The following is a 25,818-nucleotide window of genomic DNA, read 5'->3' on the forward strand; positions in this document are numbered from 1 at the left end:
ATGAATTCCACAGAATTACCAGTGCTAGCTAATGAAATTCCTCCACATCTGGGTAGTGGTTAGCATAACACTTTAGAGTACCAGTAAACATGGTTCCGTTCCTGCCGCTGTCTGTAAGGAGTTTGTACGTTTCCCTATGATCACGAGTTTTCTCTGGGTGCTCTGGTTTCCTCCCACCTTCCAAAAATGTACAGATTAGCAGGTTAATTGATCCCATGGGTGTAACTGGGTGTGTGGGCTTGTGGACTAAAAGGGCCTGTTACAGTGTTGCATCTCTAAACATCTCTGTTCCACTCGGACAGCAAGTGAGAGTCAGCTCCCTTCACCGTTGACATTTTCTCTTCTACTGAGCGTGCTCCTTTTCTGAAGCCTCAGGGCCCCAGCTGGGGTTTGATGTCAGAGGAAGAGGTTAAGAGTTTGGCTTCATACCAGCTTACTGAAGTGAGCGATAAGACTGAAGGAGATTTTGTCTGAGATATAAAGAGATAGTTAGTGAGCAAATTGTGTGGAGATCCCAGCAGCTGAGGCCCTCCATTGGTTGTGGTTGACCATGACTGTTGTGTCCAGCTGTTTATGTGATACAAAAGCCAGTACACAAGCTAGCGCAGTACGATTTGGAGAGCAAGCTGTTGCCCATGCAGCAGGTTCCCCCACACCATTCAGCTGATGAATCAGAATCATCATGAGAAAGGATCCAGTGCTTCCCTGGCATAAATGATGAATAAACTTCTCGGCTTCCAGCCAGGTACAGGTAATGATTTTAACTGACATTTCGATGACAAACTCTGCCATCTTCATCAAGGATGACACCTGAGCATGTCGATCCCAGTGGTATTTATAGCCTGTCGTCTGTCCCTCCTGATTGGTTAGTCCTCATCCAATCAGGTTTCTGCTCTACCACCCTGTTTACAACTAAATTCCAATTCTTACTTGGAGTGAGACTTTCATCTTTGTTAAAATTCTTTTCCTCTACTTTTATTTCAATGGCTTCCTTCACCAGGCAGTCCCAGAAGCCATTGGCACGGTGCAGCAATTCTGTGCCATCAAAGTCAGCCTTTGTGAATGCAGTGCTCTGCTACCGCTGGGTAATGGAAACAGATACACCCCTGTGCTCCTTGATGCGGGTTTCCACCGTGCATCATGTCTGGCCAATATACACTGCTCCGCATTCGCAGGGAATCCTGTAAACGGCAGCAGACCTGAGACCCAGTTCATCTTTGACCCCCCCCCCGCCCCCATAAGCGGTGATTTGAACTTCCTTATAGGTTTGTGGATGGTATTAATCCAGTATTTATTCAGGATCCTGATGATGCTTCCAGAAACTGTGGAAATATAGGGAAGACAGGCAGTAGCGACAGGTTCCTCCTTGTTGCTAGTTTTCCTGGTTTTTCTGTCAGCCCTTTTATGGGCCAGATTGATTTTCTTCACCTTGTAGTCATTCTGTAGGAACATCGTGGAGGGGAAGAAGCTGTTCTTGAAATGTCGAGTGTATGTCTTTAGGCTCCTGTACCTCCTCCCTGATGGTAGCAATGAGAAGAGGGCATGTCCTAGGTGATGAAGGTCCTTAATGATGGATGCCACCTTTTTGAGGCATTGCAGCTTGAAGATATCCTTGAATCCAAAGGAATGGCAGAGGCTGATACAGTTTAGCACCAGCGGTGTCACAGGAGTTGCCAGTCAACGTTGAACTCAATGTAGGACTGCCTTAGGGACTCCAGCTCCGGATTTCGATCTGGAACTAGAACTAGAGTTCCTCCACCACTTTGTGTGTTTCTCAGCATAAATTTTAACTGACACATTAAGACAATTACAAAGTCAGCCTATTACCATCGTGAAAATACAGTGACAGTTAAATGGCTTATGTCTCAGCAAGATCTAGAAAAACCCATCCATACATTTACTTTTAGTAGGCTTGACTACCGTAATGGTGTTTCCACAGGCCTCTGTAAAAGATCCCTCAGACAGCTGCAGCTCATTCAGAACGTTGCTGCTAGAATCCTCACCTAGACCAAAAAGTAGAACATATCACTCCAGTTCTCAGATCATTATACTGGACTCCTGTCCATCAGAGGACTGACTTTGAAATATTACTACCGGTTTATAAAGCACTGAAAATGTCTAGGGCCAAATTATATCTCTGATCTCTTAGACCATATGACTATAAGACATAGGAGCAGAATTAGGCCATTCAGCCCATTGAGTCTACTCCACCATTCCATCATAGCTGATCCTGGATCCCATTCAGTCCCATACACCTGCCCTCTCGCCATATCCTTTGACGTCCTGATTGATCAGGAAATGATCAACTTCCGCCTTAAATATTCCCAAAGGCTGGCCTCCACCGCAGTCTGTGGCAGAGCATTCAACAGATTCGCTACTCTCTGGCTATAAAAATTCCTCCTTACCTTTGTTCTAAAAGGTTGCCCCTCAATTTTGAGGCTTTGCCCTCTAGTTTTGGATACCCCTGCCATAGGAAACATCCTCTCCACATCCACCCTATCTAGTCCTTTCAACATTTGATAGGTTTCAATGAGATCCCCCTGTATTCTGCTAAATTCCAGTGAGTACAGGCCCAAAACTGCCAAACACTCCTCATATGTTAACCCCTTCATTCCTGCAATCATCCTCGTGAACCTCCTCTGGACTCTCTCTAATGACAAAACATTCTTTCTGAGTTATGGCGCCCAAAACTGTTGACAAAATTCCAAGCGCTGCCCGACTAGTGTCTTGTAAAGCCTCAGCATTATCTCTTTGTTTTGATATTCTATTCCCCTTGAAATAAATGCCAACATTGCATTTGCCTTCTTTACCATGGACTCAACCTGTGAATTAACCTTCTGGGGGGCTTGCACAAGGACTCCTAAGCCCCTCTGCATTTCTGATGTTTGAACCTTCTCCCCATTTAGATAATAGTCTGCACTGTTGATCCTTTTACCAAAATGCATTATCATATATTTCCCAACACTGCATTGCATCTGCCACTTTTTTGCCCATTCTTCCAATTTGTCTAAGTCCTGTTGCAATCACATTGCTTCCGCAGCACTAGCTACCCCTCCACCTATCTTCGTATCATCTGCAAACTTTGCCACAGAGCTATCAATCCCATTATCCAAGTCACTGTCAAACAATGTGAAAAGTAGTGGTCCCAATTCTGACCCCTGAGGATCACCACTAGTCACTGGCAGTCAACCAGAGAAGACCTCTTTTATTCCCACTTACTGCTTCCTGCCTGTCATCCATGCCAGTATCTTTCCTGTAACACCATAGGATTTTATCTTATTAAGCAGCCTCCTGTGTGGCACCTTATCAAATGCCTTCTGAAAATCAAAGTAAATGACACCCACTGCCTCTCCTTTGTCCACCCTGCTTGTTACTTCCTCAAATAACTCTAACAGATTTGTCAGGCAAGATATCGTTTTAAAGAAATTTATCATTATTCTCTAAGTATCCTGAAACCTCCTCCTTAATAATAGACTCCAACACTTTCCCAACCACTGACGTTAGGCTTAATAACCTACAATTTCCTTTCTTTTGCCTTCCTCCCTTCTTAAAGAGTGGAGTTTGATTTGCAATTTGGAGTGACTTGCTGCATTATGAACTTCCCTGAGTTCTCAGGTCATCTGGGGCAGGTTTGTTTTCCAACCCCAGGGTCAAAACTAAACATGGTGAATGTTCTTTAGTTACTATGCTCCACATATCTGGAATAACCCTCCAGAGGACCTGATGTTTGCCCCAACTTTCCATTCTTTTAAATTGAGGCTTAAAATTTTTCTTTCTCCTGTAGCTTTTAATTAGAATCTCCTACATTGTAACTTCTATTTATCATAGCTATTTTTGTGTGATTTTATTCTCTTATATATTGTCAGAAATTTGATGTTTGATTTTTATACCTTGTTCTATGTAAAGCACTTTGAACTGCCTTGTGTTTGAAAAGTGACTTGCTTGCTTGTAGAATCTCTTGTGTTGAAAACAGTGCTTTCCTGTTTTTCATGCATCTACAGCCCTGCACATTTAACAGAGTTTCAGTGAAGAATAACGCTGATGTATTAAAACACAAAACATGTCCTGTCTTGGACATAAAGATCTGTGGTGCTAAGTTCCATAAGGCTGTCATACCTGGGGTGGAGGAGGTAGTGGGGATAAGCTCCCACTACCTATTAAGTGCTCCCAATGGTGTGTGTCTCAAATAGCCTCTGACAACCAAGTCCAGCTCCCGGCCTTCACCTGTGGCTTGGCTACTAAGCCCGGCAGAACCATTTCTACTGACAGGAGAAGGGGAAAAGGCAGGTTACTGGCATCTTAAAACTTATCGCTTTGGGCAGATGGGGCTTGTTAACCATGGTTGGCAATTCATCTAGGAGAAAAAAAAATTTGATCTCAAACATTCTGAAAATCCAAGTACACAACATCCACCAATTCTCCTTTGTTTGTCCTGCTTGTTATTTTTTTCAAAGAATTCCAACAGATTTGTCAGGCAAAATTTTCCCCTGAAGAAACTATACTGACTATGGCCTACTTTATCATGTGCTTTGAACTACCCTGAAGCCACATCCTTAACAATCGACTCCAACATCTTCCCAACCACTGAGGTCAGACTAACTGGCCGAGAGTTTCTTCCCAATGTTGCAGTTGTACAGAATTTTGATTAGGCTACATTGGGGGTCGGGTGTGCCGTTCTACATTGGGGGTCGGGTGTGCCGTTCTACATTGGGGGTCGGATGTGCCGTTCTACATTGGGGGTCGGTTGTGCCGTTCTACATTGGGGGTCGGGTGTGCCGTTCTACATTGGGGGTCGGGTGTGCCGTTCTACATTGGGGGTCGGGTGTGCCGTTCTACATTGGGGGTCGGGTGTGCCGTTCTACATTGGGGGTTGGGTGTGCCGTTCTACATTGGGGGTCAGGTGTGCCGTTCTACATTGGGGGTCGGGTGTGCCGTTCTACATTGGGGGTCAGATGTGCCGTTCTACATTGGGGGTCAGATGTGCCGTTCTACATTGGGGGTCGGGTGTGCCGTTCTACATTGGGGTCGGGTGTGCCGTTCTACATTGGGGGTCAGCTGTGCCGTTCTACATTGGGGGTCAGATGTGCCGTTCTACATTGGGGGTCAGATGTGCCGTTCTACATTGGGGGTCGGGTGTGCCGTTCTACATTGGGGGTCAGATGTGCTCTTCTACATTGGGGGGGTCTAGTGTGCTGTTCTACATTGGGGGGGTCTAGTGTGCTGTTCTACATTGGGGGTCGGGTGTGCTGTTCTACATTGGGGGGGTCTAGTGTGCTGTTCTACATTGGGGGTCGGGTGTGCTGTTCTACATTGGGGGGGTCTAGTGTGCTGTTCTACATTGGGGGTCGGATGTGCCGTTCTACATTGGGGGTCAGATGGGCCGTTCTACATTGGGGGTCGGGTGTGCTGTTCTACATTGGGGGTCGGTTGTGCCGTTCTACATTGGGGGTCAGGTGTGCCGTTCTACATTGGGGGTCAGGTGTGCCGTTCTACATTGGGGTTCGGGTGTGCCGTTCTACATTGGGGGTCAGGTGTGCCGTTCTACATTGGGGGTCGGGTGTGCCGTTCTACATTGGGGGTCAGATGTGCTCTTCTACATTGGGGGGGTCTAGTGTGCTGTTCTACATTGGGGGGGTCTAGTGTGCTGTTCTACATTGGGGGTCGGGTGTGCTGTTCTACATTGGGGGGGTCTAGTGTGCTGTTCTACATTGGGGGTCGGGTGTGCTGTTCTACATTGGGGGGGTCTAGTGTGCTGTTCTACATTGGGGGTCGGATGTGCCGTTCTACATTGGGGGTCAGATGGGCCGTTCTACATTGGGGGTCGGGTGTGCTGTTCTACATTGGGGGTGGTTGTGCCGTTCTACATTGGGGGTCAGGTGTGCCGTTCTACATTGGGGGTCAGGTGTGCCGTTCTACATTGGGGGTCGGGTGTGCCGTTCTACATTGGGGGTCGGGTGTGCCGTTCTACATTGGGGGTCGGGTGTGCCGTTCTACATTGGGGGTCAGATGTGCCGTTCTACATTGGGGGTCGGGTGTGCCATTCTACATTGGGGGTCAGATGTGCCGTTCTACGTTGGGGGTCGGGTGTGCCGTTCTACATTGGGGGTCAGATGTGCCGTTCTACATTGGGGGTCAGATGTGCCGTTCTACGTTGGGGGTCGGGTGTGCCGTTCTACATTGGGGGTCAGATGTGCCGTTCTACATTGGGGGTCGGGTGTGCCGTTCTACATTGGGGGTCATTGGGGGTCAGATGTGCCGTTCTACATTGGGGGTCGGGTGTGCCGTTCTACATTGGGGGTCGGGTGTGCCGTTCTACATTGGGGGTCAGATGTGCCGTTCTACATTGGGGGTCGGGTGTGCCGTTCTACACTGGGGGTCGGGTGTGCCGTTCTACATTGGGGGTCGGGTGTGCCGTTCTACATTGGGGGTCGGGTGTGCCGTTCTACATTGGGGGTCGGTTGTGCCGTTCTACATTGGGGGTCAGATGTGCCGTTCTACATTGGGGGTCGGGTGTGCCGTTCTACATTGGGGGTCGGGTGTGCCGTTCTACATTGGGGGTCAGGTGTGCCGTTCTACATTGGGGGTCGGGTGTGCCGTTCTACATTGGGGGTCGGGTGTGCCGTTCTACATTGGGGGTCAGATGTGCCGTTCTACATTGGGGGTTGGGTGTGCCGTTCTACTTTGGGGGTCGGGTGTGCCGTTCTACATTGGGGGTCGGGTGTGCCGTTCTACATTGGGGGTCGGGTGTGCCGTTCTACATTGGGGGTCGGGTGTGCCGTTCTACATTGGGGGTCAGATGTGCCGTTCTACATTGGGGGTCAGGTGTGCCGTTCTACATTGGGGGTCGGGTGTGCCGTTCTACATTGGGGGTCAGATGTGCCGTTCTACATTGGGGGTCAGATGTGCCGTTCTACATTGGGGGTCGGGTGTGCTGTTCTACATTGGGGGTCGGGTGTGCCGTTCTACATTGGGGGTCGGGTGTCCCGTTCTACATTGGGGATCAGATGTGCCGTTCTACATTGGGGGTCGGGTGTGCCGTTCTACATTGGGGGTCAGGTGTGCCGTTCTACATTGGGGGTCGGGTGTGCCGTTCTACATTGGGGGTCGGGTGTGCCGTTCTACATTGGGGGTCAGATGTGCCGTTCTACATTGGGGGTTGGGTGTGCCGTTCTACTTTGGGGGTCGGGTGTGCCGTTCTACATTGGGGGTCGGGTGTGCCGTTCTACATTGGGGGTCGGGTGTGCCGTTCTACATTGGGGGTCGGGTGTGCCGTTCTACATTGGGGGTCAGATGTGCCGTTCTACATTGGGGGTCAGGTGTGCCGTTCTACATTGGGGGTCGGGTGTGCCGTTCTACATTGGGGGTCAGATGTGCCGTTCTACATTGGGGGTCAGATGTGCCGTTCTACATTGGGGGTCGGGTGTGCTGTTCTACATTGGGGGTCGGGTGTGCCGTTCTACATTGGGGGTCGGGTGTCCCGTTCTACATTGGGGATCAGATGTGCCGTTCTACATTGGGGGTCGGGTGTGCCGTTCTACATTGGGGGTCGGGTGTGCCGTTCTACATTGGGGGTCGGGTGTGCCGTTCTACATTGGGGGTTGGGTGTGCCGTTCTACATTGGGGGTCGGGTGTGCCGTTCTACATTGGGGGTTGGGTGTGCCGTTCTACATTGGGGATCAGATGTGCCGTTCTACATTGGGGGTCAGATGTGCCGTTCTACATTGGGGGTCGGGTGTGCCGTTCTACATTGGGGGTCGGGTGTGCCATTCTACATTGGGGGTCAGATGTGCCGTTCTACATTGGGGGTCAGATGTGCCGTTCTACATTGGGGGTCGGGTGTGCCGTTCTGCATTGGGGGTCGGGTGTGCCGTTCTACATTGGGGATCAGATGTGCCGTTCTACATTGGGGGTCAGGTGTGCCGTTCTACATTGGGGGTCAGATGTGCCGATCTACATTGGGGGTCGGGTGTGCTGTTCTGCATTTGGGGTCGGGTTGAGTCAACAGGTCAGTTGTATATAAACAATGTGCTCTGGGATACCCTCCATAAGAATGCCTTTGTCTACTTGGATGATATCCTAACCTTCCTGAAGTCTATGGAGGTTGTATTGCTCATGGCAGGAACACTTTAAAGAGGCTACTAAACAATGGACTTTATGTTGTTGGAGAAATCAGAATATCACGCGACTGCTGTTTCATTTTTGGGGTTCGTCATCTCCACTGACCATATCAAGATGGACTCTATGAAGACCCAGGCAGTCAGAGGTTGTCCACAGCCATCCAGTGCCAAACTAATCAATGACTCCTAGGGTTTTCAAACTTCTTCTGGAAATTCATCTGGAACTTCGGCTCAGTGGCAGCTCTGCTGACTGCCCTAACTGAGAAGTCCATGGACTGCTTTTGTCTGGACTGCTGAAGTGGAGGCTGCTTTTGCAGAGTTTAAACAGCAGTTCATGTCAGCTCCCATCTTGGTTTCTCCTAACCCGGATCTTCCCTTCACTGTGGAGGTTGATGCCTTGGACATCGGAGTGGGTGCCACCTTCGGACAGTAAACTGCACCCGTGTGCGTTCTTCTCTGGGTGGCTATACCAGGCAGAGAGGGATGATGATGCTGGGAATTGGGAGCTTCTTGAGGTTAAGTTTGCTTTGGAGGAATGGCATCACTGTCTAGAGGGGGCCAAGAACCTTTTTATTGTTTGAACAGACCACAAAAACCTGATTTATTTTCAGGAGGCCAAAGGGCTGAATTCCAGGCAGGCCAAGTGAGCTTTATTCTTTATTTACTTTAATTGCGTCCTGACCTGTTGACTGGGGTCTAAGAACCAGAAGCCAGATGCCTTGTCCTGTCAGTTTCATGAACCAGAACAAGAGGAGCAGCCTACCACTATTTTGCCCCAATCAAGGTGGTAGTGCCAATTCACGGAGGAATCAGTGCTCTTGTTTGCAAGGCCCAAGTGCAAGGGGACATTCCTAAGAACAGTCCTCCTGGTCAGCTGTACATCCCAAGTTCCATCTGGTCCCCGGTAATCCAATGGGGATATTCATCAAGAATGACTGCTCACCCAGGGATTCCCAGGATTCTCGAGTTTATCAGGAGAAGGTATTGGTGGCCTGGAATGACAAAAGTGGTTTGGCAGTACTTGTAGGCATACAAGGTATGTGCCTAGAACAAAGAGCCTCATACCCGAACTCAAGGACTCCTCCAATCCTACCTGTTCCAGAAAGACCATGGGCACATGTCTCCATGGACTTTGTCACAGGTCTTCCACCATCCAAAGGAAAGACTGTCATCATGGTAATTATCAGTCGGATTTTTGAGAATCTGCAAGTTCATTGCCTTGGAGAAGCTACCATCCACAGCAGAGACAGTCAGAATTGTCCTGGACCAGGTCTTCAGGGTCCATGGATTTCCTGTGGGCACTGTCTCAGATCGTGGTCCACAATTCACATCACATTTCTGAAGAGCTTTCTGTAAGCTGATTGGGGCAACAGCAAGCATTTCCTCTGGGTTTCACCAGCAGTCCAATGGCCAGATGGAGCAGACTAACCAAGATTTAGAATATACCCTAGGATGCCTGGCCTCCGAAAGACCCGATATATGGTGTGACCATTTGCCCAGAACGACTCACAGCATTTGATGCACAGTATGTCACAGTTCGGCTATCCTCCAGCTCTCTTTCTGGAACAGGAGACTGAGGTTGGGGTTCCTGTGGCCAAAGATCTCATCCAATGCTCAAGCAAAAATGGAGTAAGGCAAAAGAGATTTTGATGGTCTGTACCAGTGAACTAAGGAGAAGATGGGGACCCACTTTACAGTCTGAGCAACACGTCTGGCTGTCCAGTCATGATATGCCTCTCTGCAAGAGGTCTAGAAAGTTGGCGCCCAAGTTCATTGGACCTGGTGGCTTATACCTTGTAGTTACCCAAGACCCTAAAGATCAACCCCATCTTTCACATCTCTAAATCAAAACCTGTATGCACCAGCCCCTTAGTCCCACCACTACTCAGGTTTATTGATGGTCTTTATTATGAGAAGACTTTTCAACTCATATACTGCATGGGGTATTTGGCAATAACTCGTGAACTGGGAAGGATTCAGACCCAAGGACGGGTACTGGGGGCCTGAAAGAATCATCTTGGATCCAGCTCTCATCATCATCTCTCTGAGCAGCCAGGGCCGTCAGGAGTTGGCCGTAGGAGAGGGGTCCTGTTTCAAGATGTTCCCAACCACACCGGCTTCTGGAATTCAGACGCTCTATAACTTTCTGGAGTATGGATAGCTGGTGCGGCCCCTTTAAGGGTTCAGGACTGACCCGCTAAATGGCAAGCGTGTTTTGGGCACCAAGAATTGATTACTTAAAGAGCACCTGAGATGAGGTTTGGTGCTCAAATTTAAGCCTAACTAGGAATAGCTCTAGCTCTGGTTTTTGCTCAGTTCTCAATCCAGCTTTATACTGTGCCTTGACTCCAGGCTCAGATACTCTAGCACTTGTGTCCAAACCATCTCATCAAGCTCTTTCATCACACTGAGGAATCGAAAACCAGACTTCAGAGGTTTAAAGTGAGAGGGGAAGTAAGTTAACAGGAACCTGAAAGGGACCATTTTCACGCAGAGGGGACTGAGCTGCCAGAGGAAGTGGTTGAGACAAATATATTAATAACATTTAAAATACACTTAGACAGGTAGATTCAAGATTCAAGATAGTGTGATGTCATTTCCTGTACACAAGTGTAAAGGGGAACAAAATAATTGTTTCTCCAGATCCCGTGCAGCACAAAAAACTCAATAATAATAAAAGCCTAATGGATATATATACATAAGAGAGCTTGTATGTAGGGTAACACACACAGACTGCTGGAGGAACTCAGCAAGCCAGGCAGCATCTATGGAAAAGTGTCAACAGTCGATGTCTTAGCCCAAAACATTGACTGTTTACTCTTTTCCATAGACACTGCCTGGCCCGTTGAGTTCCTCCTGCATTTTGTGTGTGTTACTTTGATTTCCACCAACTGCAGATTTTCTCTTGTTTATATACACAGACTGATTGTCTGTCCACAAAGTGACGCCAGGCACAGGAGTGTCTGTATACAAGGTGACTCTGACAGGAAATGATAAAGTAGTGGTGTTTGGGGCTGTGGAGGGGTGGGTTAGTGGGTGGAGTTGTTGATCAGCCTCACTGCTTGGGGAAGGTAACTGTTTTTGAGTCTGGTGGTCCTGGTATGGATGCTACGTAGCCTCCTCCCTGATGGGAGTGGGACACACAGTCCATGTGCAGGATGGGTGGGATACTTCAGAACATTACTGGCCCTTTTCCAACACCTTTCTGCATATATGCCCTTGTTTAGGTTGCTTCTTGAATATTGTATTCAATTCTGGTCACTCCATTAGAGGAAAGATGTCAAGGCTTTGTAAAGGGTGGAAAAGATATTTACCAGGAATCTGGCTGAATCAGAGGGTATGTGCTATAATGGGAGGTTGGAGTGGCAGAGGCAGAAAGGAGATCTGATAGAGGTTTATAAGATTATGAGAGGCATAGATAGAGTAGACAGACAGTATCTTTTCCCAGGGTTGAAATGTCTTATACCAGAAGACAGGTATTTAAGGTGAGAGGAGATACTCATTACAAACAACAATAGCACAAACTAATTAAACTATTTCTTTCCCTGCCTCTGTGGTGCCCGTCAGTCCCAAAACACCTTCATGGAGCTTGTGAACACCACATGTTCCTTCTCCATGGTTTCCCAGCGTAGACATTACCGGGCAATCAGCCTGGGCAGAGCCCTCCATTGCCCACCTCCAGGATGCACGGATAGCAAACGGTCAGCCCCAGAATCGAGTTTGCTAAGACATCCACCTCCCTCCTTGCACCCTCTCAGTACAGGGTGACAAAAATGTTTAGCTCCTTTACAGGTTCCTGTGTGCTTATTAATTTAGAGATACAGGGTGGAACAGACCCAAAGCACGCACTGCACAGCCACCCATTAGCCGAACCACAAGGCAACTTACAATGACCAGTTAGAACCTGTACTTCTTCGGAATGTGGGAGAAAACTGGAGCATCCAGAGGAAACCTATGCACACACAGGAAGGGATGAACAAACTTTCTTACAGAAAGTTGGAATTGAACTCTGAACTTGGCTGCCCCGAGGCGTTGTGCTAACCACTATGTCACCGTGGGGCTGACAGGGCTCCTTCGGATTCTGTGATCACATGATCTGATAACTGAATACCGACTGGATTACAGGTTCTTGCTGCTGGAACAGGGATGAATACAACACCAGAAATTGTCCTCCCAGAGGTCACTGGCTCTCCGGACAAGGAGTCTGACCGAGCCACACACCTGAGGTAAGCTCCATGCATTCAGGGCCAAGGTTCTCCCAGGTGAAGGGGGAGTTCAGTGGGTTGGGAGAGAGGGCCTGCGCAGCGATCCACAGGCCTCTGTGTTCTTTCCTCTGGCCCCCAGGCTGGCTTGAAGAAATGAAAAGGTTAATGTGGATGTGGAGAGGATGTTTCCTATAGTGGGGAGTCTAGGACCAGAGGGCACAGCCTCAGAATAGAAGGATGACCATATAGAACAGAGATGAGGAGGGATTATTTTCAGCCAGAGGGTGGTGATTCTGTGGAACTCATTGCCACAGACAGCTGTGGAGGCCAAGTCATTGGGTATATTTAAAACAGAGGTTGATAGACTCTTGATTAGTCAGGGTGTCAAAGGTTACGGGAAGGAAACAGAAGAATGGGCGTGGAGGGATAATAAATGAGCCATGATGGAATGGTGGAGCAGTTTTGATGGGCTGAGTGGCCCATTCTGCTCCTATGTCATATGGTCTTTAACATTATGGAACAGGGATCAACAGAGACCAGCAGACACTGTGCTCTTCCCTCTGGTCCCCTGGAGACTGAGATTCGTGTCCAGCCCCAGCAAAGTGTGCACCAGGCTAGGCTGATGATCGCACTACTTGTGGGCAGTTTCACTCTGGTGCTCGGGACATACACCAGACTCAAATTTTAGAGCAGTGAGAGAACTCTACATAGTCAGATCCCAGACTAGGACAGCAGTGAGAGAACTCTGCATAGTCAGATCCCAGACTAGGACAGCAGTGAGAGAACTCTACATAGTCAGATCCCAGACTAGGGCAGTAGTGAGAGAACTCTACAGGGTCAGATCCCAGACTAGGACAGCAGTGAGAGAACTCTACAGGGTCAGATCCCCGACAAGGACAGCAGTGAGAGAACTCTGCATAGTTAGATCCCAGACTAGGGCAGTAGTGAGAGAACTCTACAGGGTCAGATCCCAGACTAGGACAGCAGAGAGGGAACTCTACAGGATCAGATCCCAGACTAGGACAGCAGAGAGGGAACTCTACAGGGTCAGATCTCAGACTAGGACAGCAGTGAGAGAACTCTGCATAGTCAGATCCCAGTCTAGGACAGCAGTGAGAGAACTCTACAGGGTCAGATCCCAGACTAGGGCAGCAGTGAGAGAACTCTACAGGGTCAGATCCCAGACTAGGGCAGCAGTGAGAGAACTCTACAGGGTCAGATCTCAGACTAGGACAGCAGTGAGAGAACTCTACAGGGTCAGATCCCAGACTAGGACAGCAGAGAGGGAACTCTACAGGGTCAGATCTCAGACTAGGACAGCAGTGAGAGAACTCTACAGGGTCAGATCTCAGACTAGGACAGCAGAGAGGGAACTCTGTATAGTCAGATCCCAGACTAGGCCAGTAGTGAGAGAACTCTACATGTTCAGATCCCAGACTAGGGCAGCAGTGAGAGAACTCTACATGTTCAGATCTCAGACTAGGACAGCAGTGAGAGAACTCTACAGGGTCAGATCCCAGACTAGGACAGCAGTGAGAGAACTCTGCATAGTCAGATCCCAGACTAGGACAGCAGTGAGAGAACTCTACAGGGTCAGATCCCAGACTAGGACAGTAGTGAGGGAACTCTACAGGGTCAGATCCCAGACTAGGACAGCAGAGAGGGAACTCTACATGGTCAGATCTCAGACTAGGACAGCAGTGAGAGAACTCTGCATAGTCAGATCCCAGACTAGGACAGCAGTGAGAGAACTCTACAGGGTCAGATCCCAGACTAGGACAGCAGAGAGAGAACTCTACAGGGTCAGATCCCAGACTAGGGCAGCAGTGAGAGAACTCTACAGGGTCAGATCTCAGACTAGGGCAGCAGAGAGGGAACTCTGTATAGTCAGATCCCAGACTAGGCCAGTAGTGAGAGAACTCTACAGGGTCAGATCCCAGACTAGGACAGCAGTGAGAGAACTCTGCATATCAGATCTCAGACTAGGACAGCAGTGAGAGAACTCTACAGGGTCAGATCCCAGACTAGGACAGCAGAGAGGGAACTCTACAGGGTCAGATCCCAGACCAGGACAGCAGTGAGAGAACTCTGCATAGTCAGATCCCAGTCTAGGACAGCAGTGAGAGAACTCTACAGGGTCAGATCCCAGACTAGGGCAGCAGTGAGAGAACTCTGCATATCAGATCCCAGACTAGGACAGCAGAGAGAGAACTCTACAGGGTCAGATCCCAGACTAGGACAGCAGAGAGGGAACTCTGTATAGTCAGATCCCAGACTAGGCCAGTAGTGAGAGAACTCTACATGTTCAGATCCCAGACTAGGGCAGCAGTGAGAGAACTCTACAGGGTCAGATCTCAGACTAGGACAGCAGTGAGAGAACTCTGCATAGTCAGATCCCAGACTAGGTCAGCAGAGAGGGAACTCTACAGGGTCAGATCTCAGACTAGGACAGCAGTGAGAGAACTCTACAGGGTCAGATCCCAGACTAGGACAGCAGAGAGGGAACTCTACAGGGTCAGATCTCAGACTAGGACAGCAGTGAGAGAACTCTACAGGGTCAGATCTCAGACTAGGACAGCAGAGAGGGAACACTACAGGGTCAGATCTCAGACTAGGACAGCAGTGAGAGAACTCTACAGGGTCAGATCCCAGACTAGGACAGCAGAGAGGGAACTCTACAGGGTCAGATCTCAGACTAGGACAGCAGAGAGGGAACTCTACAGGGTCAGATCTCAGACTAGGACAGCAATGAGAGAACTCTACAGGGTCAGATCCCAGACCAGGACAGTAGTGAGAGAACTCTACAGGGTCAGATCTCAGACTAGGGCAGCAGTGAGAGAACTCTACAGGGTCAGATCCCAGACCAGGACAGTAGTGAGAGAACTCTACATAGTCAGATCCCAGACCAGGACAGTAGTGAGAGAACTCTACAGGGTCAGATCCCAGACTAGGACAGTAGAAATGGAACTCTGTATGTAAGATTCCAGCCTGAAACTTGTTCACAGTAGCAGTAGAGTGTGATACATAAAAATATTACAAACTACAATATTTCAGGGAATGAAAAGGGTTAATATATAAGGAGCATTTGATGGCTCTGGGCTTGAAGTGGCTGGAGTTTAGAAGAATGAGGTGTGGTCTCATTGAAACCTAGTTTTACTCAGTAAGATACCAGACTGAGATGAGGAGTATAAGGTATCGGCACAGTATGCAATGGGATATGCAGCATCTACGTGACCTATAGGATACAGGCACAGTATGCAATGGGATATGCAGTATCTACGTGACCTATAGGGTACCGGCATGGTATGCAATGGGATATGCAGCATCTACGTGACCTATAGGGTACCGGCACAGTATGCAATGGGATATACAGCATCTACGTGACCTATAGGGTACAGGCACAGTATGCAATGGGATATGCAGCGTCTATGTAACCTATGTATCTGTGGATATATCGGTATTTGCAAAGGAAATTGCCTACACTCATTTTATCCTGAGTGCCGAATATCCAGTCTGAGGCGAGACCTGATAGGAGTTTTCAAAATGGCAGTCGGTGAGGCATAGATAGGGTAGACTGTCTGACTGTTTACCCCAGGTACAAATAGTGGTAACTAGAGAGGGGAAGTTTAAAGAGATGTGCTGAACAAGACTTTTACAACAGAGTGGTGTTTATCTGCAATGTACTGCTGGAAGCAGATATGATAGAGGTGCTTAACAGGCAGATGGACAGGTGAGTGTACAGGGAACAGAGGAATAGGATTGTGAGGTGTTTAAGAGGCTGTTACATGGACAAATGAGTGTACAGGGCACAGAGGAATATGGATCATGTACAGGCAGAGAGATTTGGTTTAATGCAGCAGCCTGTATAGGTCTGACTTGATGGACCGAAGGGCCTGTTCCCAGGCTGAACTGTTCTGTACTGTTTTGTTGGTCTCTGCAGGTGCCCCAGCCCCATCCAGAGGAAGTCCAGCAGAAACTCCCGGGCCTCCTCGTCCTCAGCAAATTCCCTCACTTCTGTCGGTAAGTACTGAGCATCAGACACCTGTCAACGACTTCACATTATGCCCATTCTCAGAATCATAATCAGATTAATTATCCCCCTTTGTTTCTTCCCCACTCTTTTCGGCACAGCTTTGTGGGCCAAAGGGCCTGTATTGTGCTGTAGGTTTTCCATGTTTCTTTTACTTCCCCCCGGCTCCCTTCCTCCTTTCCTTTCTCCTCTAGTCCACTCTCCTCTCCTAACAGATTCTTTCTTCTCCAGATCTTGACCTTTTCCAGCCGTCTGGCTTCATCTATCACCTTCCAGCAAGACTCCTTTCTCTCCCCCCACCTTTTTATTCTGTGACCTTCCCCCTTCCTTCTCAGTCCAGCTCGAAACATCGACTGTTTATTCATCTCCATACATGCTACCTGACCTGCTGAGTTCCTCCAGCATTTTATGTGAGTTGTTTTAGGTTTATTATCACTGACAGATGTTGTCAAATTTGTTCACAGCGACAGTACAGTACGATACATAAAAATACTATAAATGACAATAATTCAGAGAATGAAAAGGTCAATATATGAGGAGCATTTGATGGCTATAGGCCTGAACTCACTGTAGTTTAGAAGAATGAGGGGGGAGTCTCATTGAAACTTACTGAATACAGTATTGAAAGGCCTAGACAGAGTGGATGTGTCCTATAGTGGATGAGTCTAGGACCAGCAGGTACAGCCTCAGAGCCTCAGAATAGAGGGGCATCCATTTAGAACAGAGATGCGAAGGAATTTCTTTAGCTAGAGAGTGGTGAATCTGTGGAATTCATTGCCACAGATGGCTGTGGAGACCAAGTCTTTGAGTAAATTTAAAGCAAAGGGTAATGGGTTACTGATTAGTTAGAGTGTCAAAAGTTATGGGGAGATGGCAGGAGAATGGAGTTGAGAGGGATAATAAATCAGCCATGATGGAATGGGCCAAGTGGTCTAATTCTGCTTCTATAACTTCTACCGTTGTACCGTGGAGAGCATTCTGACAGGCTGCATCACTGTCTGGTATGGAGGGGCTACTGCACAGGACCGAAAGAAGCTGCAGAGGGTTGTAAATTTAGTCAGCTCCATCTTGGGTACTAGGCTACAAAGTACCCAGGACATCTTTAGGGAGCAGTGTCTCAGAAAGGCAGCGTCCATTATTAAGGACCTCCAGCACCCAGGGCATGCCCTTTTCTCACTGTTACCATCAGGTAGGAGGTACAGAAGCCTGAAGACACACACTCAGCAATTCAGGAACAGCTTCTTCCCCTCTGCCATCCGATTCCTAAATGGACATTGAAGTTTTAGACACTACCTCACATTTTTTTTAATATACAGTATTTCTGTTTTTGCACATTTTTAAAATCTATTCAATACACATAATTAATTTACTTGTTTATTATTATGTTTTATTGTATTTTTTTTCTCTCTCTGCTAGATTATGTGTTGCATTGAACTGCTGCTGCTAATTTCATGTCACATGCCAGTGATAATAAACCTGATTCTGATTCTGATATCTTATGCTGTTATGGTGTTATATATTGATTATAAACATATGTTACAATATGTATATAATTAATATCATACACTTAGTGGCCACATTACTAGGTACAGGAGATACTTTGTGAAGTGGCCACTGTGAGTACGTTTGGGTCTTCTGCTCTTGTAGCCTGTCCACTTCAAGGTTGGACATGTTGTGTGTTCGGAGCTGCTCTTCTGCACACCACGGAGTGAGTGAGGTTCAGGCTACGGTAGGTGAGGTTGAGGAGAAAGTTTGAGATTGGCTGAGGTAAGGTGAGGTCATGATGCATGCTGGCATTGTCAGAACCCAGGTGTGGAAGATCACCAGATTCCGGTGTGGAGAGGACAGACAGAGCTTATTCATGACAATTCCAACAGAACATCAGGGACTTAGCCAAGCAACACCATAAGAAGTAACATTCTCAAAACTAGGACCCTGCAGTTAGTGCTATTCAGGCATCCACTTAAATCATACAGGTAACACAGAACTCCTGAGCCTGTCAAAATAAACTTAACAAGTTTAAGCAGAAAGCACCAGGAGACCGCATTACAATAACATGAGGAACTCTAAGCAATTAATGACCCTTGAACCAATTCTGATGCACTATAAGCCTCGGAGCCCAACGCTCCCAGTGCTCTGCACTAACCCGAAGAACTCATTACAGGTGAGGCTAAGGTGGATGAGGTCAGTGAAGCTGAAGCTGAGGTGAGTGAGTGAGGCTGAGGTATGTGAGATTGAGATTGATGTGAATGAGGTTGAGGTGGCTGAGGTGAGTGAGTTGAGGCTGAATTTCTCTTATACCCTCAGATGGAGATGGCCACGTGTACGATCTTGTGAATGACCAGCTGCCCGATGTCGAGCTCTCCGACGAAGACAGAAAGAAAAACACAGAGCTGCTGGAGGAGGCGAAGAAAATCAGTGAGAGGTTCCTCAGCCGTCGGAGCCGCCGCTCTAGGACCAGTATTTCTGATTCACCGCCAGGTAATGGGCCGAAGAGCATGGTCATAAGCATAGGAGCAGAATCAGGCCATTTGGCCCATCGAGTCTGCTCCACAATTCAATTTCAATTCATGGCTGATTCAATTTCCTTCTCAACCTTATTCTCCTGCATTCTCCCTGTAACCTTCCACATCCTGACTAATTTAAGAATCTATCAACCTTTGCTTACCCCATATCCTGGCCTCCATAGCTACCTGTGACAAGGAATTCCACAAATTCACCACCTTCTGCTTAAAGAAGTTCCTCCTCATCTCTGTTCTATATGGTCATCCCTCTATTCTGAGGCTGTGCCCTCTGTTCCTAGACTCCCCCACTACAGGAAACATCCTCCACACATTCACTTTATCTAGTCTTTTCAATTGTCCATGAGTTTCAGTCTTCTAAACACCAGCGAGTACAGATCCAGAGCCATCAAACCCTTCTCGTATTTAACCCTTTCAAACCCACGATAATTCTCGTGAACCTCCCATCCCACAATGTAACCACCCCTCAATACCACCCCTCCCTCAGTGTGACCCTCCCTCAGAACAACCCCTCCCTCAGTGTGACCCTTTCTCAGTAACAACCCCCACAGTGTGACCCTCCTTCAGTACCACCCCCTCTTAGTATGACCCTCCCTCAGTACCACCCCTCCCTCAGTACCACCCCACTCAGTGTGACCCTCCCTCAGTGTGACCCTCCCTCAGTACCACCCCACTCAGTGTGACCCTCCCTCAGTGTGACCCTCCCTCAGTACCACCCCCCCAGTGTGACCCTCCCTCAGTACCACCCCTCCCTCAGTGTGACCCTCCCTCAGTACTGCCCCTCCCTCAGTACCACCCCCCCAATGTGACCCTCCCTCAGTACCACTCCCCCAGTGTAACCCTCAGTACCACCCCTCCCACAGAGTGACCCTCCCTCAGTACCACCCCCCTCAGTGTGACCCTCAGTACCACCCCCCCAGTGTGATCCTCCCTCAGTACCGCCCCTCCCTCAGTACCACCCCCCCAGTGTGACCCTCCCTCAGTACCGCCCCTCCCACAGTGTGACCCTCGCTCAGTACCACCCCTCCCACAGCACGGTGTGGTTGGGCTTATCCTGGGTGGGGTCTGAGTGGGTGTTTCTGCTGAGACGTTATGTTTTCCCATTCCAGCGGTAACACCCTCGTGGACTCCAACTGCCTCCCCCAGCCCCTCTCACAGTAATTCTGTCACAGCTCTGCACCTCGGTAGGTAGGCATTGCGAGGCAAGGTCCTGCGGTCATCCGGTGACCCTGGGTTTGAGGGGTGGCACTAGGGGATGTGATTGGTGGGGGATAGATATGAGAGGGGTGGTTGGGTAGTGGTCTGGGGTGTGTTTGGTAGGGGGTCTGGGGTGTGTTTGGGAGGGGGTTGGGTGGGGGTCTGGGGTGTGGTTGGGAGGGGGTTGGGTGGTGGTCTGGGTGCTTGTTGGGAGGGGGTTGGGTGGGGGTCTGGGGTGTTTGGGAGGGGGTTGTGTGGGGGTCTGGGGTGTGGTACAGAGGGGTTGGGAGAGGGTTGGGTGGTGGCCAGGGGTGTGGTTGGGAGGGGGTTGAATGGTGGTCTGGATGCGGTTGGGAGGGGATTGGGTGGGCGTCTGGGATGTGGTTGGGAGGGGGTCTGGGATGTGGTTGTGATGGGGCTTACAGGTGAATCTGAGCCTGGATTAGGATGGATGTAGAATTTTTGGGAGTTGTGTTGGGAATAGCTTTAGGGAAATGAATACAGCATTGGGTGGCATTGGAAGGATTTTATGGGATGAATATGTGTTGGGTTCAGAGTTGGGCTTGGAGTGGGTTAGGGATAGAGTTGAAGTGGGTTGGTGGTGCTGTTGGGGCAAATTTGGGGTGAAATTAGGGGCCTGTCTGAGCCGGGGTTGGAGTCGGTATGGGAGTGGGTATAGGGGTGTTTGGGGATATTGACAGGATTGGGATGGGGTTGTGTTGGGAGTAGGTTCAGGGATGGTTCTGAGCTGGGATTGGGATGGAGTTGTGTTGGGAGTAGATTCAGGGATGGTTCTGAGCTGGGATTGGGATGGGGTTGTGTTGGGAGTAGGTTCAGGGATGGTTCTGAGCTGGGATTGGGATGGAGTTGTGTTGGGAGTAGATTCAGGGATGGTTCTGAGCTGGGATTGGGATGGGGTTGTGTTGGGAGTAGATTCAGGGATGGTTCTGAGCTGGGATTGGGATGGGGTTGTGTTGGGAGTAGGTTCAGGGATGGTTCTGAGCTGGGATTGGGATGGAGTTGGAGGGGTTTGTATGGTTGACACAGGGAGAGAGGAGCAAAATAAATAGTGCAGCTGTGTGGTCAGCTCTTTTAATACCCGTAGATAAGAAACATTCTAAGCATACCTTCAGATACGAGTCAGCCAATCAGATACCTCATAGTGCAGCACCAGAGAAGCCTCCAGAGCTTTCCAGAATTATGCAAATACAACTACTAGGGAACACACTGACCAATTGCATATACACACTGTGACCACTAGGGGACACACTGAACAATTGCATATACACACTGTGACCACTAGGGGACACACTGAACAACTGTATATACACACTGTGACCACTAGGGGACACACTGAACAATTACATATACACACTGTGACCACTAGGGGACACACTGACCAATTGCATATACACACTGTGACCACTAGGGGACACACTGAACAATTGCATATACATACTGTGACCACTAGGGGACACACGGAACAATTACATATACACACTGTGACCACTAGGGGACACACTGAACAATTGCATATACACACTGTGACCACTAGGGGACACACTGAACAATTGCATATACACACTGTGACCACTAGGGGACACACGGAACAATTACATATACACACTGTGACCACAAGGGGACACACTGAACAATTGCATATACACACTGTGACCACTAGGGGACACACTGAACAATTGCATATACACAATGTGACCACTAGGGGACACACTGAACAATTACATGTACATACTGTGATCACTCGGAAACATACTAAACAGTTACATGTGTATAGTACTGGTAGCCCCCGAGTTACGAATGTCTGACTTACAAACAACTCGTACTTACGAACCAAGGAAGGAGAACTCAGTCCGCCCTTTTAAGTCAGATTGCGATGCTGTCCACCATTTTAAGTTGTTGCCATTGACACTGTGTTGCATTTGTAACTTTGTATTTGGCTTAAATTTTACTTAGCAGGGTTCACCCTGACCCTGCCCCCCCTTTTCCAGTCAGCTGGTGGCACAGTGAGATCAGCGCCGCGCTTGAGAATGGAGGTTCCCAAGTTCGATCCAGTGACAGATCGCTTCTGAGCATGCTTTCCATCTGTGCCCAGTTGATGTTGAGCTTGCAACTCGACCTCGGATAAAAAACACTGCCATCTCCAGTTTAAGTTCCCACGTGGAATATTGTGGAGGATCAAATACCCAAACCCAGCATAGCCCCCACTTGTCCCATTTAACCTGTCTCAGTGCGGTGGACTTTAGGACCCGGGGAATTCAGTGCGGTGGTCCTTAGGACCCGGTGGAGCTCGGGAGCCGGCGGAGGTCAGGACCCACCGCCCACAGTGTTTCTGTTCTGTTGACGGGAAGTGATCACAATTGAAAATAAAGTGGAAATAATAAAGCGTTTGGAAAGAGGTGAAACGTTATCGGTCATTGGAAAAGTGTTAGGCTACGGTCAGTCAACGATCGGAACAATTTTAAAGGATAAAGTGAGAATAATGAAGCATGTGAAAAGCCCTGCCTCGATGTAAGTTACAATTATTACTAAGCAATGCAATGGTTTAATTATTGGAATATATACGTTTCTTAAGTGTTTTATATACATAGAAAGGTAAAATATATACTATACCATATATTATAGTATATACTGTACTTAATATATACTATATATTAAGACAAACGTTTGGCTGACTGATGTGCAAATCCAACTTAAAGACAGACTCAGGAACGGAACTTGTTCATAACCTGGGGACTGCCTGTAGTCATAAAAATACAATCAGATAATTAATTGTTAAGCTGCAAAGAACAACAATTAAACAGTCTAATCTAAGAATTGACCAAACTACTCCAACGTAACCTATGTGGGTACAAAGCACATTGGAAGGTCCAGTAGCACTATAGAAATGCAAATCTTTTGTTTGTACTTTACCAACCGTGGGAAAAAAGACCATAGCCAGCTGGTGAGAGTAGGGAGACCAGACGAGTCAGCATAACCATTTTCAATCAAATACAGAAAAAAATTACACAGATATTGCCAGGTCTTGAGGACCTGAGTTATAGGGAAAGGTTGAGTAAGTTAGGACTTTGTTCCCTGGAGCGCTGGAGAATGAGGGGAGATTTGATAGAGGTATGCAAAATTATCAGGGGCATAGAAGGGGTGAATGCAAGCAGGCTTTTTCCACAGAGATTGGGTGAGACTACAACCAGAGTCATGGGTTAAGGGTGAAAGTTGAAATGTTTAAGGGGAACACAAGAGGGAGCTTCTTCACTCAGAGGGTGCCCGTGTGAGTGGAGGACTGAGATTGATTTCAACATTTAAGGGAAGTTTGGATAGAAACATGTATGGGAAGTGTATGGAAGGATGAGTCTAGGTAGAATTATAGTTTGGCATGGACTAGATGGACTGAAGGGCCTGTTTCTGTACTGTAGTTCTCTATGACTCTCTGTCTCTGTGACACTTACTTGATTTCCCCACCAGAGCCAGACATGCCAGCAGTCCGGACAATGGTCGTGCCTTCGCTTCAGGCTGGGGAGGAAGATGCCTCTTCACCCATCAGGGACAAGGAGATGAAGGTAAAAGATCCCTCGTTCACAATGGTGCTGATCCCCTAGGATCTGAGGAAAGACATTTTGCACTGGGCTGATGTGTCACTGCCCTTTGACAAGATCCCCCATGGTAGGCTCATAAGCAGAATCAGAATTAGGTTTAGTATCACTGGCGCATGTTGTGAAGTTTGTTGTTGTGCAACAGTGGTACACTGCAGTACATAATAAAAAATCTGTAAATCATAATAAGAAACACACTTCTTTTAATATACAGTATTTCTGTTTTTACACATTTTTAAATCAATTCAATATGCATAATTGATTTACTTGTTTATTGATTATTATGACTGTTTTTATTTTATTTATTATTATTTTTTCTCTCTCTGCTAGATTATGTATTGCATTGAACTGCTGCTGCTAAGTTAACAAATTTCAGGTCACATGCCGGCGATAGTAAACCTGATTCTGATCTTGATCCTGAAGTAATGCAAAAAGTGAGCAAAACAAAGAAAAAAAATTGAGGTAGTGTACAAGGGTTTACTGTCCATTCAAAAATCTGATGGTTGAGAGGAAGAAGCTGTTCCTGAAACATCGAGTGTGTGTCCTCAGGCTCCTGTACCTCCTCCCTGATGATAGCTTTGAGGAAAGGGCATGTCCTGGGTGATGGGGCCTTAGAGGGATGCTGCCTTTCTGAGACGCCACCTTTTGAAGATGTCCTGAACGGAGGGGAGGCTTATGCCCATGATGGAGCTGGTTGAGCTTCCAGTCCTGTGCAGATAGGCCTAGATAGAGTAGATATGCAGAGGATGTTTCCTGTTTTGGGGGAGTCTAGGACCAGAGGGAACAGCCTCAGAATCAGAGATGAGGAGGAATTTCTTTGGTCAGAGAGTGGTGAATCTGTGGAATTCATTGGCATAGATTGTTGTGGAGGCCAAGTCATTGAGTATATTTAAAGTGGAGGTTGATGGGTTCTTGATAGTCAAGGTGTCAAAGGTCACAGGAAGAAAACAGGAGAATGGGGTTCTGAGGAAAAATGGATTAACCGTGATGGAATGGCAGAGCAGACTTGATAGGCCAAATGGCCTAATTCTGCTCCTATGATCGTCCATCTTGTGTCAGGTGATGAGTACTTATTTGGAGTTCCACTTACTGTGCATTGTCCCATTCATGCTCGCTGTCTTCTGTGACAGATTGTGTGGGAAATTAATAACCCCACACAGAGCTAACCACTCTGTCCTCTTCTGATTAATATAACTGTTTTATTATTATCCCCATTGTGTTTAATTAGTCCTGAGCTGTCATTAACTGGGATTTCTAACCACTGGTGATAGAAGTGCTCCTAGCAAATTGATGTTTCATTGACTCCACACCATTCCTGCCTGTTCCTTCCATCCCTCCTTTACCCCATCTCTTCAATACCTCATATCTTCAATACAGAGTGGACTTGATGGGCTGAATGGCCTAATTCTGCTCCTGTATCTTATGGTTTTATGTTGTCCCTTCCTGTGTTGAATGACCTGACAATCTACCTCATTATGATCTTGCGTTTTATTGTCTACCTACACTGCATTTCTCTGTGGCTCTAACACTTCATTCTGCATTGTTACTGTTTTACCTTGTTCGACCTCAATGTGCTGTGTAATGATCTGATCTGTGTGCACACTATGCAAGCTTTTCACTTTATCTTAGTAGATGTGATGGTACTAAACCCACTCTCCCTCTCTCTCTGATACCTCTCTGACACACACCTATTTCCCAATAATACATTGTGATACTCTACTCCTGATACCCTCTCTCCCACTCTCCCTCTCTCCCACTCTCACCTATTTCCCAATAACACATTGTGATACTCTCCTTCTGATACCCTCTCTCTCACTCTCCCTCTCTCCCACTCTCCCTCTCTCTGACACACACCTATTTCCCAATAATACATTGCGATACTCTCCTTCTGATACCCTCTCTCCCACTCTCCCTCTCTCACTCTCACCTATTTCCCAATAATACATTGTGATACTCTCCTTCTGATACCCTCTCTCTCACTCTCCCTCTCTCTGACACACACCTATTTCCCAATAATACATTGTGATACTCTACTCCAGATACCCTCTCTCCCACTCTCCCTCTCTCTCTGATACCTCTCTGACACACACCTATTTCCCAATAATACATTGTGATACTCTACTCCTGATACCCTCTCTC

The 25,818-nt window shown here is 47.8% G+C and overlaps 1 protein-coding gene across 1 annotated transcript in view; it reads left to right on the forward strand.

The window, feature by feature from the left end:
• mrvi1 (murine retrovirus integration site 1 homolog) overlaps window positions 1–25,818 on the forward strand; it is a 619,638-nt gene that overhangs the window by 274,421 nt on the left and 319,399 nt on the right. Inside the window, exons 25-29 of the mRNA XM_059976243.1 lie at window positions 12,243–12,343; window positions 16,263–16,342; window positions 18,660–18,833; window positions 19,984–20,058; window positions 23,552–23,646. Coding sequence (XP_059832226.1) covers window positions 12,243–12,343; window positions 16,263–16,342; window positions 18,660–18,833; window positions 19,984–20,058; window positions 23,552–23,646 — 525 coding nt within the window. The remainder of the gene's footprint in view (window positions 1–12,242; window positions 12,344–16,262; window positions 16,343–18,659; window positions 18,834–19,983; window positions 20,059–23,551; window positions 23,647–25,818) is intronic.

This window comes from Hypanus sabinus, chromosome 7 (assembly GCF_030144855.1).
Source record: "Hypanus sabinus isolate sHypSab1 chromosome 7, sHypSab1.hap1, whole genome shotgun sequence".
NCBI lineage: Eukaryota > Metazoa > Chordata > Chondrichthyes > Myliobatiformes > Dasyatidae > Hypanus > Hypanus sabinus.